This window comes from Aptenodytes patagonicus, chromosome 7, assembly GCF_965638725.1.
Source record: "Aptenodytes patagonicus chromosome 7, bAptPat1.pri.cur, whole genome shotgun sequence".
NCBI classification, from domain to species: Eukaryota; Metazoa; Chordata; class Aves; order Sphenisciformes; family Spheniscidae; genus Aptenodytes; species Aptenodytes patagonicus.
This window is the reverse complement of record NC_134955.1, coordinates 46,892,501-46,909,544: the sequence shown is the minus strand read 5'-3', so window position 1 is coordinate 46,909,544 and position 17,044 is coordinate 46,892,501. Positions and strand designations below refer to the sequence as shown.

General features: G+C 50.5%; 1 protein-coding gene across 1 annotated transcript; it reads right to left on the bottom strand.

Annotated features, from left to right (window-relative positions):
• Nucleotides 1-10,646: 10,646 nt before the first annotated feature.
• BATF (basic leucine zipper ATF-like transcription factor) lies at nt 10,647-16,199 on the bottom strand. Its single transcript, XM_076343430.1, has 3 exons — nt 15,996-16,199; nt 14,060-14,164; nt 10,647-11,288 (listed from the first exon to the last, which is right to left on the bottom strand). The coding sequence occupies exons 1-3, from the start codon at nt 16,059-16,061 to the stop codon at nt 11,082-11,084; spliced, it is 378 nt and encodes a 125-aa protein (XP_076199545.1). The 5' UTR covers nt 16,062-16,199; the 3' UTR covers nt 10,647-11,081.
• Between the last annotated feature and the right edge of the window lie 845 nt (nt 16,200-17,044).

Below are 17,044 nucleotides of genomic sequence, written 5' to 3'. Positions count from 1 at the left end.
CAAAGCCACTGCAGCCTTCCCTATGTGCTCTGCTGAAAGCACCGCAGGGCAGAGCTGCAAACCTTCCTACTCTCCCCCTCCTCAGCCCACAGCTTTGCCAGTGAACCTCCAGCCTCACCTCAGATGCTCATTACAATGGTACAACATAACCATAATGTAGCCCTTTTACATAATAAACAAGAAAGGCAAATTCAGAAGCAAGAGCCAGAAAAGAGGTTTTCAGTCCCATTTATTATTAGGTTAGGCACCCAAAGTTAGTCCAAGCTTCGTACTGAGACAACAGAAAGAACAGGAATTTGTTCTAATAAATTTGTCATTTAAATGTATCAGGAATGCAATGAGTGATAGCGGTGCAGAGAGCTGCAGGGGTGAAATGGGGCAGGAAAAGGACTCATGGTCCAACAGCTGCTTAGTCTGAGAACTGAGGATATAACAGTAAAATAGTACAGAAAATTAACTTTTAGGTTCATCAGATTTGAAAAGGTTTTTACAAAATTCTCCACAATATTATAAAGAAATCAAAGTTACCCAGAGGTAATCACTACCATTTATTAAAGAGTAGTCGAAAAGCAAAGATCAAGAAAAGAAAGAAACAGGCAATTTTTAGCAAGGCAAACTGGGTTTGCTCAGAGGAGCATCATTTATTAATAACCCCAAAAGCAGAGCGAGGAGCAAAATTTGCAGATGGTAAGACATTAAGTTACTCAAGACTAACTTAACTATGTCACCTACATGTATTTAGGTCTGTATGACTTTAGGACTGTAGCTTTAGCTATCTGTAACTGAAAGTGTTATCACAGTTCATGGCATCTTTAATTTGTAAACTCGAATAAATGCAGGATAATGGAGTTAGGTACTGTATGGTAGTCTGCTGCAGTCAAAGGTCTCTGGGCAGCAGAGAAGAAGATATCAGTGACTAACGGGGATTGAATGTGGTTTTCAGGCTTAGGTCACAGAAAAAGAAAAAGCAGAAAGAGTATAAAGAAAAAAATAAAAAGTTGAGGAGACTGTCATACATTAGGAAAACAGTGAGAACAGTTAAATTTCTTTACATGTGACTAAAAAAAGAGCACACACACACATAGAAAAATCTTTAGATATATGGGAGAGGAATAAGAAACACACATTGGGTCCTTTGCCTCCTACCAGCCCTACTCCAAACTGGAGTCAGAAACAGTCTGTTGTCTTGAGTTGTGTTTTAGTCCCACCTTCAGCTCCTAAATTTCTCTCGAAAATCCTCAGTTCTACCCATCACCAACAAAAAGTCCGTAGCAAGCCAAAACCTTGCCAAGCAGGGAGCTGTTTGCTCGCACTAAACCGATGTCTTAGTCCAATCAGAAAAGTCTAACGGTAAATCAAGAATGACTGAAACACAGACCCTGCTGAAAATAACAGCTGAAAGCAGACGGATGAAAGTAGCGCCCAGCCTCTGGTGACTGCAGCCTGTCAAGTGAACATGAGCCAGCCATGGAAGCAACCCTGGCTCCCCCAAAGCCAATTTAGTCAAGTATTTTTCATACCTATAGGCCCACACTTCCCAGAACTCCTCTCCTCTGATTTCAGGGCTGTTTTGTTTTGTTTCTGGCTCTGTGAACTGTTCAATCACTCCTTTATATCGTTTGCCAATTTCTGGACCAAAATAAAACCCCTGTGCTTTGCATTTCTTCCTCTCTCCATTGCCACATCTGTTTCTACTCAGATGAGCCTCTTTCCCTTCTTGAAGCAACACAGCAGCTACTTTTGGATTTCCCTCATCAGAGCATCTTTATATGAAAATTTCTTAGCCATGAAAAATTATTTATATTTCAGGACAACCCCTTGAAGTGGATTTTAAAGCTGGAGGGAAATCTCCTTTACACAGATTGACACAAGTACTAAAAAAGTTACAGGATCCTGTAGCCAAAGGTATCTGTGAAGGTTGGAAGTCACCCAACCAGAGGTGGAAGCAGGGCCCAAATTAAATGTAGTGGTACAGGCCATCAAATAGAGCCTAACATCTCTGGCTTCCCTACTGATCTCAAGAAACTCAACTTCTGACACTCTTGGAACATACTCTGCCTTTATGATGAATGAGTACATGCAATTCCTTTATGTTCTGTAAGGACTGAAGAACATGCCTTGGAACAAGCTTGGTTTTCTCAAAGCCCACCCAATAAACATAAACGCTAGGGATGATGCTGGCAACGATAATCCAGCTTTCTGATTTCTAGTGGATGGCAACAGGCCTCAATGACAAGCAAGGCCATAATGAATGGGTGGTGGAAATTGGCCTGGAAGGTGTGCAGAAGACACATTAGAAAATTATTGTGAAAAGAATAATTCCTTGATGCCTTTTCTCTCCCACACTGGATCAGAGGTCCAAGGAGTAGGTGGACAAAAGGTGAAGGTTGACAGCGAAAAGCAGGTACTCGGGGATCTACTGGATCTTCCAGCCATGCAGTTCCTGCAGAGACTTCAGAGGATGTTTAGGCTCGCTTTAAATGGGAAGTACCTAAGCTCACAGGATCACAGGATGTCCCTTGCTCTCAAACTCACAGCATTGCGATTTGTGCCTCTAAATCTCGTTATTGCACTTAGAAGGCCTAGCTAGTGCAGCTCTTAGGTGGCTCTATCACATTTTGCTTGATAGGATTAAGGTCTAGAAGAGATGTCAGAAGATCTCCCAGTCTATCCCACACAACCTTTCACAACAGACATTGCAGGGAAGATTACAAGATCTTCGTTGGTAGAGGAAGAATGTTTTATATTGGGTTCAATACCGAAACTGCTTTAGTGGAGGTCTTCAGAAGTCAGATAGTTCTATCGTTAGACCAAACGGCAAGACTCAAATGGCTGGCAGAACCACTCACTTCTGGGTCACACCTGGATGCAATGCACAGCTGGAAACACACCGTGCAGAGCAGGCTGGCAAGGGCTGCTGCGTTGGACAAAGGCAGATGTTCCCCTATAGAGCAGGGAAGGCTGCTAGCCCTCTGCTGGCATCTATAGCTTTCTACATCCCAGGAGCCACCAGAAAGCAGGACCCAGCATACAGCTTATAAATGGAGTGGATAGTTTATTACTGTAGGTTAGATACACAATTATTTTGATACCCTAAACCCTTATGAATCTGTCCTGGTTTCGGTTGGGATAGAGTTAATTTCCTTCCTAGTAGCGGGTACAGTGCTGTGTTTTGGGTTTAGGGTGAGAACAATGTTGATAACACACGGATGTTTTAGTTGTTGCTAAGCAGTGCTTACACTAGTCAAGGACTTTTCAGCTTCCCATGCTCTACCGACTGAGAAGGCTGGAGGTGCACAAGAAGCCGGGAGGGGACACAGCTGGGACAGCTGACCCAAACTGGCCAAAGGGACATTCCATACCGTGTGACATCATGCTCAGCATATAAAGCTGGGGAAGAAGGAGGAAGGGGGGGACGTTCCGAGTGATGGCGTTTGTCTTCCCAAGTAACGGTTACGCGTGATGGAGCCCTGCTTTCCTGGAGATGGCTGAACACCTGCCTGCCCATGGGAAGGAGTGAATGAATTCCCTGGTTTGCTTTGCTTGCGTGCGCGGCTTTTGCTTTACCTATTAAACTGCCTTTATCTCAACCCATGAGTTTTCTCACTTTTCCCCTTCCAATTCTCTCCCCCATCCCACCGGGGGGGAGTGAGTGAGCGGCTGTGTGGTGCTTAGTTGCCGGCTGAGGTTAAACCACAACAGAATCTTTCCTATTACATTTCCTGTGTAAAGATATGGGGACACATACAGTGATGGACAACTACATTTATAACAGTGCAGCATGCAGGCTCTGCAGCATTCAAAATTTTGCAAAAATTACCTTCCTCTACACAAAACATGATCGCGTAGTTGCACAATCTAAAATCTCATCTAGAGAAGACTGAAGACCTCAGAACCACCAAAGCTGTGCAGGGGATACCTTTGAGCACCAAGCCTATCCTCTTCAAAGTTTAAGGCCTTTCAAAAGCATAACTCAAGGAAGGGAAATAATGTTTTGCTCCCCTTCAGCACATCACATCTGTAGCTCTCGGAGAACTTCGCTGTGGATGCATCACCTACATCTATTTTAGAGGGGAAACGGGGGCACAAAGAGTTAAGGTGATTTGCCTGTGGCCCTGCCAGGGGCAGGGCTGTTGTTCCTGACTGCCAGTCTGACACCTTCCAACCTTGGCTGCAAGGGCTTGCCCAACAGCAGCTTCAACTACCACCTCTTTACTGATCTAATCTCCCTGTTCAAAGCCTGGCTTTGATTGGCCAGGATGGCTTTAATTTAACCCTGTTCGGTTCAGGTGTGATGTTTGTATGGCTGAATCATATAGGTCTGAACTGCAAAGAGTACATGGGAGGGCATGGCTGAAGTGCTAATATTCACAGCTGCCTTCTGGCAGCAAGAAAAGGGCGTAAAAAGGATTGCACAGCATGGAAGAGCACTTGCACCCATGGTACCTCAGATGTGCCGGCTGTCGGGTAGTGCACACCCCTCAAGACACAGGGCGGTTACGCTACCTCTGCACGGCCTTCTGCAAACAGGTATCAACTTGCTCTGCCCCATGCTCTGATCTGGCCGGATGAGAACCAGCTCTAATCCAAAAGCTGTGTAACTGTGGTTAGCCTGCTGTGCTGCTCAAGCACCTAAACCCAGCTCTCAACCTTTGCTTGCGAAAAGCTGTGGAGATACAGATGGTTGCAAGGAAAGCCGTGCATAGGCTCTGTTTGCTCCATCATTGGAGCAAACCCTCCGTCATTGGAGCAAACCCACCTCATCCCTCTGCTGTGCACCAGGCACGCACATGGGACATGAAGATCTCTTCACTCAGCTCAGAATAAAAGAAGTGAAAAAAGAGCCAGCTAGACTCAAAACTCAGCCACAGTCTAGATTTACATCCCCAGTCCAGATCAGGGTCACAGATTAACCCCAAATACCAAAAGCTCTAAGTATATAAGCCCTTCTTACTCAGCATCCTCCAGCCTCCATCTCAGTGAGTCATACCAGTTCATGCCAATGACACAAAAAAAGTTTTTATCTCCTAATGCTTGCAGCTGGCATTAATTAATAATTAAAGAGTGCTGGAAATATGCAGAGCTCACTGCTGAACTCAGGCATGTTCCTCTTCTTCCTCCCACTCACGCTGCAGCAAAAAAGACAAACCCAGGACAAGTCCTGGGGACCAGGGCACCATACCATCGCTGTTGTGAGAGGAGAAAAGTTGATTGCGTCTTAGGAAAGAGTACAGAACTGGTGCAGGAGTTGGGAGGAACGTGCGCGCTGTCTGCACGGATGTCTCTGAAGCAGTAGGATTCTCAGCAGCTGGCATCCGCAACCTCAGCTGCAAGAAAAATTATGGTCTTATGTAGTAACCTTAATGCACTGGTTGTAACCCTGCCCTGGCAAGAAATGAATATACATTCCCTACTGTTTAGTTGGGTAGATTTTTTATTAACCTAAAAAACTTATGTATACACATGTTGCTGCCTCACTGCTCAAATCCCCTGCAGATCATTAATCGATAAAGTGGCAACAACACAGCAGAAGAAAAACCCAGAAAAAGCAGGCACAGTGCTGTTTGCTAGGAGAAAGTCTTGCCATTTCATGCCATGCTTTGCTGCTTCTCTTCTCGCCCGCTTTTGATTCATAAAAATACTTTGTCTCTTAGCAGTGATTCCTGATCTTCTTTGATTTCTGTGTGCTGAACTACTAGCATCCAGGCAGCATTCTTGTATGACAAGCGCTGTTTTGGACACTATGATCATTGTAAGAGGCAGAGAGAGGGTCTCTTGTGGGCTGCTGCTTTGGTTCAGTATGCAGGAGATTAACCTCTTGCTGATGCAGGCTGACAGCACTAACAGAAGTGACTTCTGCGATGGGATTTGCAAAACAAGTGCATGAATACTTTGGAGCCACAGCAAAGCAGGAAACAGAGCTGCTTAGTCTGTCCTGTGCCAAATTGAAGACGTGCCTCTACTTCTCTTCTGACTCCATGCATACTGTGCTTGGGTATTACCCCTTCTTCCGTCCCTCAAGAGAGAAATTCACATGTGAATCAATTTAGAGGGAGGGCATCATAGTGATAACAGCTGGGATCATAACAGCCCCATACACTAGGATGAATGCACCTTCCCCTGGACCGGCTGGCTCTGTTTCTCCCCACCTTGGCACCTGGCACATTGGAAGCCTGCAGCTGAGCTGAGGAGGATGAAGCAGGAAGGGAATACCAGACATAAAAGACTGCCCTGGGTTTTCCATGTGGGGAGATACGTTAAGCTTAAGTCAGCACCAAATGTCATATCTTTATTTATCTTACCATAGAAGCAGCCCTGAAATGCTGATACTGAGTGCTTGTAAAGTGCTGAGCCTGTGCTTTTAGGGGGATGGAAAGGGAGAAAGTTACTGCACCCTCCATGTTTTGTGACTTGCTGTCCTTCTGCACAAAGTTGCCAGCATGCCTTAATCCATAGGAGGTACTGAGATTCAGTGAAAACCATAAAGGAAAATGTAACTCTCATGTTCCCCAGTTCCCATCTCCACCCTCTGATTGTGGAGGGTGGACAAACATCAACAGATGTTTGCCACACACCTCTGTTTTGTCTGCAGAGAAGACACCAGCCAGCAAGTAAATGTGGAAGCAACAGTCACTAAGGCTTGAAAAGCACCCACAGCAGCTGCCTCCCAGTGCCACCTTCCACCTGCCCTTGCTGCTTTTCCAGCCCCAAACCATTGGGCTTTTGGCTGGCTTTGCCCAGTATGCATCCATAGCAGAGCCCCCAGGACAAGACTGCTGGGCAGAAATCCAGCCCCAGTGCTTCTACAAAAGACTTCCTGGGTATCAAAACACTGAAAGCCACTGTTCTCATCTCAGATCTCGGTGAATGTGATTATAGTTCATCAGGGCTGCAGCCAGGTCTATGTTTATTTAAACAAGTAGCGGTTACTCCACCTATGATGCTTCCCGGTGCTCAGTCCCCACATCCAGCCCAGCACTACCTGCACACAGCTCTGCAAGCCCCACGGGAGCTGGAGAAGGTGAGGGACACCAAGCCAAGCTCCCCACACCCTCGCGCAGCAATGGAAACGCGCTGGGACCACAACGCAGAATTGGCCCCTGGCCCAAGCTATGAGATCCTTGACCAAGGGAGACCACAGCCTCACGGTTCCACTCAGACATGGACATCCCCCTTCAGGCAGCCTTATCCAACCCTTGCCTTCACACACATTAACCCTGAGCCTCCCAGTTCTTCCTCTAGTCTGTGGCAATAGCCAGGCTAACCTTCAAGCCAGCTCTGCCGTAAGGGAGCACAAAGAGGAGGGTGCCGAGAAGTGCAGTTGCAGGCTGGGAGAGCTCAGCCTTTGCCCAGCAGAGGCCAGCACAAACGCAGTATTTCGGCAGGCTGTGCTTGCAGGGAAGAGTTGTCTCTCTGCCTGGCCTTCCCCAGCTCGAAAAGAGTCTCTCAGCCTCCTGTGAGCCCTCATCTCTTTACTGCTTTAAGACAGCTTTTCAGTGAGGGACTATGTAGTGCAACAGAAAGGCACTGACGTCCTACTTGGGTAGGAACAAGCTGCCATAGGCCCAGCCATCACCCAATTTCTCCACTTGCCCAGAAGTATCCCATTACCTTGGAGCAGCAAGCAACAAGGTGCTCCTGGGGGCTGGGCATGGCCAGATAATACTGACACAACACTTTAGAAATGCCAGATGCCATGGAAATGAAGTTCAAAAGGAATTGCATTGTGGGTAGCAGCAGCTAATCGAAAGCAATCAGGGATGATTGCCCTGGCCACCACCCTGCCCTTTGCTCCTCATTTGAGCTCATTAACAGTTCATTTGCTGACAACAGTGAGAGCCACACCAGAGGACAGGCACTTGGCTACTTAGAAATCAAAACTAGTTGCCTGAGGAGCCTTGAGTAGAGGCTAGGAGCCTGGGAAAGAGAAGCAAGACACGGCACCGGTACGGAAGTCGAAGGAATCTCCTCACATAGCCTGAACAAGCACCTTGTGCAGGTCTGCAAATAGCCTCAGAAAAAGATCTTTTTCTCAGCGACTGGTTAAAAGGGCTGGTGGCCCTGAAAGGATATGTTCTTGTTGCTTGGGTGCTAAGGCTGATCTCCCAGGGGAACCATTCTTCATAACAAAGAGACCACATTCAAGACACCTAACAATCACTAGAAGCAACCGAGATGTCAAAAACCGCTTGAACCATGCAGATCATCTTCTGTGATCAGGTTTTTGAGGACAAGACTAGGGCAAAGACAAGTCAGATTGGAAGATGCATCTCTTAGCACCAGCATACACTCGGTGTTTGGCCAAAACGGCTGAGCACAACACTGCTTGGAGGCCTTCCAGCTCACAGCCAGCCATGCAGAGGAAGGGCACCTTAACTGATGATGCCAAGACTATTGTTTAGGTTCTGGAGAGGATGTTGTTGCGAACCCGTCTCCCAGTCTCACCACTTACCACTTATTTTCGTTCTGAGTCGCAGTAATAAGTCTGAGACGTTACCAGCGAGTAGTCTAGCAATTCTGTGGGCATTACGCAGAACCCCACCCAGCCTGCAGTATCTCAGACTTCGACAGCTCTGCAACAAAAATACTGGCTTCGTGTCTGTGTGGGCATAGGTGATACATATACATCAGGGCAGGACCTTCTCCATCTGCAGCTAAAACCAAGCTTAACATTTTATAGCCATGAGAAAACACAAAGGCTCGCAGCAAGGATGGAGATTTCTCATTATTGTGGGCAATACTGTGTTTTAAGTCAGTGCAAGCTTTCCTGGGGCTCTGTTGCATCCTCCAGTGAGGAGCATGAGCCTGCGGTGCCCTGCACAGCAAACCCCAAGCAAGGTAGCAGTAGCTTTTTTCTCTAATTCTGTGTAACCCAGGAAGCATTGGAGCATCAGAGCCCTAAGGAACAGCAAGTGAAAAATCTGGGAGCAAACCCACCAGAAGCTGAAGGAGCAGAAGCGGAGCCTGTAAAACCAAGATCCTCTAGAGCTGCAGCCAGTTGTCTCTCCAAGGCTTAAAGAGCCAAATGCCAAAGAAATGCAGTTTGGGAAGGGCCTTTGTAGCCTGGGTGGCTCAAAGCACGGCCTTTGTGGGGGATCAGCAGCTCTGGTTGGTGTACCAATGGATGGAGTGAAGCCTACTGGTGTGAGATCTAGCGGAGGGGGGTGGTGTAAGACACACTGAAATTGCTCCTGCTGCTTTTTTGTGAACGTGGTTAGAATCTTTTTGCTGCCTGTAGATGTATTCTGCATGTCCTGTATGCAGAAACCCAGCTGGAATAACCACCATCCTCCCCTATGTGTGAGCATTTCCCTTCGGGGCGGTGGGCAGAGCTGCACGGACAAGGGCCAGTGCAATCGCCCATTGCCTCAGCACTGCTTTTGTAGGGTGGTGACACCCAGGCCAATGTGCTGACAGCAGGCATTCCTGGCCATGGTGCTTCCCATGCTGGCACAGAAGCTGGAGGCAGGAGGTTCACAAGCCTCCTAACAGGCCATGGCAGGAGAAAACATGGTGCTACCTGTGCCTTTCCTGAGGACAGCTCGCTGAGGCATGGCAGTGTTTGGTTATCATCCTGCTAGTGCAAACCAGAGAGAGAAAATGGGCAGCACAGCTCATTACAGACTTTTCCCAACCACTCTTGAGGGCTGTGATGATGGGCCAAAACCCATCTGGAAATATGCCGCTTCTCTGTGTCTGAAAGAAGGGTATCTACAAATTGGGTCCCTTTACCTTAGTTAAAAGCCTAGGTCAGCAGCACTGCTTGTGGTACCCTATGCTGAAAAAATTGCAGCTGATGCTCCTTGGAGATGGCAGCAGTCCTGAGCCAGCATTAGCAACAGGACCTGCACTGGCAGGTGGACTTCAGCCTTGTGTATACAGTGGCGGTCATAGGCAGACTGCTGGCTGGTGGAGTGTTAGGTGCAGAGACCATCTGTATGGACCAGTTTGTGTTTCCACTAGATCAGACCCAGCAGAACTAATCTACTCTTCACTGACCTTTCAGGTTTCATCTGCTTCAATGCATGAGGTAGTGCAGCAGCCTTTTGTGGAGTTGTGACTGGTGGGCAAGGGGAAACCGCGTAGGCTGCAGCTACGTGCCTTATAGCAGGGTGCCTTGGAGCAAGGGTCCTGCTAGGTCCTGCTTCCTCTGTGCACTCCAGCATAGAATCACCACCTCCCTGCACGCTGTGATGCTCCTTCCCAGCTGCGCTGCTGGTCAAGCTGAAGGCTCCACCAGCCCATCAAGACCTGCACGTGAGGTGACATGATACAGCACTGCACCTCCACACATGCAAGGGGAGCACGTGGAGGTCTAGCCATCGGCAGCAGGGAGCTGAGGGGGTCAGCAGGAAAGAGACCTGTGATGCTATGTGGCACGTCAGACTCAGGTCCAGCCCTGAAGCAAGGAGGGACCCATCTCCCCCAGGGACCCCATCACCCCACAAACCATTGCTCCCCATCCTGCCCAACCCACGCACGTGGGCCCCCCTTCTAAATATGGGGCTCCGGCTGCTGGCCCTGGATTAGACACCAGCACACACAGGGCTGTTCTCTGAACTCCAAGCTCTTCCCTGCTGCCTGCATCCTCACTGTGTCATGCCGGGCCTTAGGAGTGGCTCAGGTCCTGTTTTGGAAACAAAGAGTTAAGCATTTTCAATCTTTATTTTACAAAAATAAACCAGTTTTGCCCTGGTACTCTGTGGCCTCCGGTACTCCGACCCTGCTCCCGTTCCTCTCCCTGGAGCTCCAGCTGTTGCGCACCGCAGCCAGCCGCTCGCATGGAGGCTGCCAGTGCCGCACGCTCCTGCGAGTGTCCCCAAGCAAGCACCGGGGAAGGGGGTGGGTGCCCTTTTGCAAAGGCCTCCTCTTCTCAGGATCCAAGCTGGAAACTGCCCCAAGATGCCTCCTGGTGGCTCTGCCATTTCTGCACAGGGAGCAAGTCTTAGGCAAGTCACTCAGAGTACACACTTTGAGAAGGGGTGTCCGTCCGTCCCTCTCCCTTGGATGGAAAAGCAAGCCCCACGAAGTTGCTTCTTGCCTGTTGGTGGAGCCGGCAGGCTGCCATTCTGCTGGCTGGCTCAGTGTTGGAAGCGTGGGGAGCTGATGTGGGGCTGGTGGAAGGAGTGTGTGGCATAAAGCACTTCTGGAGGTGGCGGAGGGGACGTCAGGATGGAGCATAGCGGTTCGTGGGAGCTCAGCATCGAGGCGAAGTGCTTCATCTCCTCCGTCAGCTGCTTGATCTCCCGGCGCAGGGCAGCGTTCTGCCTCTCCAAGTCTTCGCTCTCCTGAGGAGACAAAACCATAGGGCCTTCCTCAGCACGGTAGCCACAGGGATAAACTGGGGACACGGGGGTCGTGGTCCCGTGCCTCTCTGCCCCGCAGACTTTCCAGAATGACACGTTTCCGGTAAATTCGCCACAGAGCCGCGCCTGGGCAAACCCCCCTCCCCCAGCCGGCCAGGCCGGGCGCGGGTGCGGACGCGATGCTGGCAGCCCCAGCCGCGCTCCCCAGCTCCTGCTTACGAGAAGTGACTGTGGCGTGCTCCCGCCCAGGCTTTCTCGCTCCCTCTCACGCACACGCACGCCGCCCGGCCGCTTCCCGGGCCGCCCAGCCGGGGGGAGGGCGCACTGAATAACCGCCGTCTTTAACCAGAAAACCACCTGCCACAGGAAACCTGTCATTGCCCTGGAAAGAAAAGACTCACTGCTTCCTGCTAGCAGCCGGGGAAACCAGCGGCACGGTGGGGAGGAGGGGGAGACGCTTGAGTCAGAAGAAAAGAGAAACCGAGGCCTCACAAGAACTGAATTAATACTGTTATTAATGAGAATAACAACAAAGGGGTTAATAATGATGCTCAGCCTCATCTCAACGATTCCAAGAGCATCGCAGCCTTTGCTACCGCTACTGCTGCCAAAGTGCAGCCATCTCCAGGCTGGAGCATCCCAGGCACCGACCGACCATGGAGCCAGCAGCCTGGGCAGGACCAGAGGAGGGAGGGAGAACATGGTGGCAGGCTCTGCAAACTCAGCCAAGACAGCTAAAGCGGGACCCAGTGCTCTGAGGCCCTGGAATGCTGCACCACCACCTCGGCAAAGTGAACCTGTCACCCCTCCGCTCACCCCTCCGCTGCCACACTGACTTCTGATGGTGCCCACTCTCTGCGCACAGGTTGAAACGCACCCAGCAGTTACAGCGGCTGTCACAGGAGGAGCTTGCACAGCAAATGAGCATCTCTCAGATGTGACTAAATGCTTTGGAAATCATGACTGACGTCGAACTCAGGAGCTGACGGGAATCACCCAGGGGCCGGGAGCCCCAGCCTTCCCGTGACTCATTCCCCTCAAAACACAAGCTGCAAAGGCCTGGGGCAGATGGAACTGCTGGCTCCTTTCATACCACCATAGCTCAAGCTGAGCCACGCTCTTCTGGGCAGAACCACATCAGAGAAGCAAAGTCCCTGATGCAGAGCTGACCAAAGGCAAAGAGCACTGAAGGAATGAACCCAGGAGCAGCAGGGGGTCACTGTCCACCAGGAATTGGAAAAACATTAGCAAGAATTCACCATCCATCCTCTGCTTGCCTCCCCACGTTTCTCCAGCTGCCTGCCAGGATCCTCTCTCTCTGAATCAAACTGGGCTTAGCCCCCCTGCTCCCGTCCCCATGGGAACGCAAGGAGCATGTGCTATCAATGCTAGCTGAGCAGTAGTAATCTTGTAAGCGAGTGGTTTGTCATCTGCTCTAAGAAGAGCAGTCCAAGTCTTCTTGGTGCACAGCTAGGCAGGATTTTCATGGGGGAGGATCATAGCCCATATCCACCTCTAGGATTACCTTGGAGAGAGCACCGAACCCAAGGAAAGGGTGTCTCTTCACCCCTCTCAGGCACAGTCACCCAGAGCCATCGCTGCTGACAGATGTAATGCAATCAGCCTAGAGCCATGTCAGCTCTAGAAAGATCATCAGCTACTAAGAAAAGAGTGAAATCTCTGTCTTAAACCCAGCTCCAACCATGGACTGAGGGCACTATGTAAGGAGGAAGGTTCAGGACCAGCTTCTCAAGAATTCTTCCCAAAAATGGGGATCTGGGGGAATATGAAGACCACTAAGTCAAAGGATGATTTCTTGAACATGAGCCTGACTACCACTTTTCAAAGTGCAGCCAAGCCCAGCACAGGGATGGTCACCTTTGCCCACTGCAGGCTGCATGTTCTGCATCCTGCCCACCAGTGGCCCAAAACACATGGGACTGCACTTACTGACTTGCAAAATGCAAAGGAGCCCAGCCCCTGTGCTCCGACACTGACCACACACTCCTGCCCAAACACACACAGCCAGAAGTGACCATCCCTCCTGAAAAGCAGATGCCTAATTCTTCACACTGGGAAGAGCTGCAGGGGTGCCCACGGTGCCACAGGAGGAGAGTGGGACAGCAGGGTGAAACCAAAAGAAGGAAAATCCATGCTAAACAACAGGAAAAGCCTCCAGGTACTGTAAAGTGTTCAGATGTAGAAAGGGATACAAGTGCTACCGTGGAGACATTTAAAAATATTAGAAAATGATTGATATTTATTTATCTATGCTGCATAGCGTCTCAGGGAACAGACCAGAGGAGATGGCCCATTCGGCTCTACATTGCACCATCATCCACACCAATGAATACAAAGCGCTGCCGTCTCAGAAAAGCATCCTTGTTTGCTGTTGCACCACTGCGTGAGTGGTGGCATGAAGCACAAACCTGGGGAGAGCCAGCCCGGGTGAGCCTGTGCTTTCAAAGAGCTTCTGACTGAGCGGGTCAGAAGAGGTTAGGAAAGGAAATCAGTAATGTCAGACTGAGAGATAAAGATGGATTCAAAACTAGCTGCAAAACTAAATGCTTCAGTGGCAGTCATCCTGGGCTGTATGTTCTCACTGTGAACACCGACTCCTACATCCTGCCCTGGCCTCACTTTTCCTGTCCTGCCTCAACGGAGCATCTCCTCTCCAAGTCCCCAGGGGAAAAGCACGTTGTCCCCTATGTGAGCCCTCAGTGCCGGGGACGGGGAAGGGTGGGAGTGCTCACCAAGTGCAGCGTGTCTGCTTTCTGGGTCTGCCTCAGGCGGCTCTTCTGCGCAGCGATGCGATTCTTCTCCCTCCTTTGGACTTTCCTCATGTCATCAGAAGAGTCCTAGGGAAACAAGGCATGGAAGTGACTGGGGCATCCCCTCCCTTGCCATGCTGCTGCAGGGCAGCAGCTGAGAAGGGGACACAGCAGGTAACATCACTGAAGCACAGGACATGGGATACACACCATCAGCACCAGGACAAAGCCATACCCCAGGGATGTGTGATGCTTTTGGCATCCCAGCTGCCAGGAGGGGCAAGTCTGATACCCTTGGGCATCCCGGCACAGCTGGGAAATGACCACGCTACCTTCACCAAGACACAGGCCTGGGATATCGCTCGAGGCACCAGAGTAAGGACCTCTCTCTGGAAGAGAGACAATTTGAATTCCTTGTCCAGAAAACCCTTCCCTTCCCCGTCTCTCTGCGGGCATATGGCGCTGCAGACATTCCAGCTCCTTGGCTAAACCATCTTTCCAGAGATTCAGCTTGTGTTTTCCTCCTTTCATCCCTTTAGGTCCCACCCCCTCTCCATCACCCTTCTCCCTCAGGCTTTATTTGTTGCAGACCCTTACAGTGCAAAGTGGCCCCTGCTTTGTTTAACTAGACAGACTCAGATCTTTTGGTTTTTCCCCAGATCTCATTTGCTCCCGTTCTCTGATCTTTGTGCTTGTTCTTTTCTGGAGTCCCTTGGTAGCAATGCCTGCAATGCTGACTGCAACACTCCCAAGCCCCTTGAGCACGGGAGAGCACAGGTCTCCAGGGTCCAGGTCACAAGCTTCATGCAGCAGCAGTTCTCTGCTGAGATCTGGACCTGCTGCTGCCTTCTGACAGTTGAAACCGTCACACACACTCTTTCATCTTCTATTTTCATATTGCACTGCCTCTTTTGTGGACTCTCTAACATTCACACCACCGCTTCTCCACAGGACTACAAAAACTCAGCCACAAAAGTTATCTTCCCAGCCCATCAGTCTGTCCACATCCTCTCCCCCCTCCACCCCACCCAAGATCTTTTCTTTTCTTTGAACTTAACCGTTTTATCCTTGCCTTCAACACCCTACAAATGTCTCAGATATGGCAGCTCCCACGTCCTGCACCAAGTCCAGTCCCTATCCTTTGGCAACCCCTGTGCTTTATCCCCTTCTCTACCAGCATGCCTCCCCATCCCTGGTTGCAAGCCCAAAATCATCTGCCCTGATCATCCCCAAGATTTCTGAGCAAAGTCTCAGGTACTTGCCATTGTTTCCAGCCCTAGAGAAATGGCAAATGACAGATATAATAAAGCTTAGCCAGAAAAGGCAGTGGAAATACTTTGGACTTGTGTCAATATCTGCCAGCAAAAAACCTACCATTAAGGTACTCCATGCAACAAAACAAAATCCCTCTGTCAAGCATTACTGAGATGAAAAACCTCTGAGGCTGAACAGAAAAGAAAGCAGACCCAAAGTGGCAGGTTTTTTCTGGGTCCTGAGTGCTGTCCGTGGCAGTGGGAAGCAGGCAGGCTGCCCCTGAGCTGTCCCGGTCCATGGTGAGGAGGTGCATGCTCAGGCTCCTCGCCAGAGCACCGACTCTCACACCGAAGCTTCCTGCCTGCTGCCTGCCCGGTGTGTATTGCACGGCCCACCGTGCCCGGGGGTCCTGGCCCTCCAGTTGCCCCTGGCATAGCCCCAAGTAACCAGGCCTCCTCTCTTGTACCCAGCTTGGTGTCCGGGGCTCCTGACAGGGCTCTCGGCTCAGCCCTGCATCCCTCTCCCCACAGCCGTTCCTAGAAAGCCCTGCCATACTGCACTGTGAAAATGCCAGCGATGGGTGCCACCCTTCCTCCTGCCCACCCATGGCCCACCCTGAAGGACTCTCCAGCCGGGGAGAGCTGGGGAAGAGTCCCCACTTTACCTGCTTGCTGGGAGGGGGAGACTGGCTGAAGCTGCTGGAGTCACTGCTGTCGGAGCTGTGGGGCATGGCTCCTGTCTGTGGCTCCCAGGGCCTCTTCAGCTTCCTTTGTGCTCTTGGTGTGCCTGCCTTCTGTCTCGCTTCCCTTCCCTCTCCCCTGCCCTCCTCTGTGCCCCCTGAGATGGCCCTTGGCTTCCTGGCTCTTGCCCGTCCCAGAGGCACACTGTCCTCCTGCCCTGCGCTCTGCCACTTTCTCTGCCTCTCCTCTTGGAGCCTCTGCACCTTCCCTTTAGGTCTCGGCCTCCTGTGGTTTCTCAGAACCTCGGGGATGTAAGCTGAAAGTCACGTGGCCGGAAACTTTAAGGCGAAGAAGAAAAGTTACAGAAGAAGAAAAAAGAAAAAAAAAGAAGAAGAAGAAGAAGAAAAAAAAAAGCACATCTGGGAAAAATGATCTTCAAAATAGCCTGAAAAACCCCCGAAAAACACCTTCAGGCGGTTGAAAAACAGTGAGATGGGTTTTCTCTGAGACAAACAGCAGAGATGGAAAGGAAGAAAAGCCCCGGCTCCGGCTGTGAAACCTGGACCCTCAAAGGAGGGCAGTGCGGAGGAGGTGCTGCCGGGAGCCCCAGAAATTCCAGGGGCACCGCGCGCCGTGCCAGCCCTGCGCAGGCAGGACTTCGGTCCAGCCCCGGGCAGCCTCCACCGCCCCAGCCCAGCTGGGGAAATTCCTAGGCAGCCACCCACCTCCCCACAACCCACCCACCCCCTCCCACTGCCCCCGACACCATTGACGTGGGTCCCAGGGAGGGGACGGGTACCCTCAGCAGGTGCCACGTAAACGCTGTTTGTGCAGATGGCTCACATGTGTACGATGAAGCACCAGTCCCACCTAAGAAGAAAGGCCTGGGATCGTAGAACATTTGGACTGGTTTTGGTAGGACTGGAATTTTCTGTAAGGCAAAGCTCTTTAGCACTTTAAAACATTCATTGGTACCTCATCACTGGCCCCTAAGGGGAAAATCAACCCTGGCACCCAAATTAAAGTGCTGTAA

Excerpts from the sequence above, each read along its gene's own strand:
- BATF (XM_076343430.1), bottom strand. The coding sequence starts at position 16,061 with ATGCCCCACAGCTCCGACAGCAGTGACTCCAGCAGCTTCAGCCAGTCT. Across the intron at positions 14,165-15,995 it reads CTCCCCCTCCCAGCAAGCAG|GACTCTTCTGATGACATGAG; the intron begins GTAAAGTGGGGA and ends TTGTTTCCCTAG. Across the intron at positions 11,289-14,059 it reads AAGCAGACACGCTGCACTTG|GAGAGCGAAGACTTGGAGAG; the intron begins GTGAGCACTCCC and ends TTGTCTCCTCAG.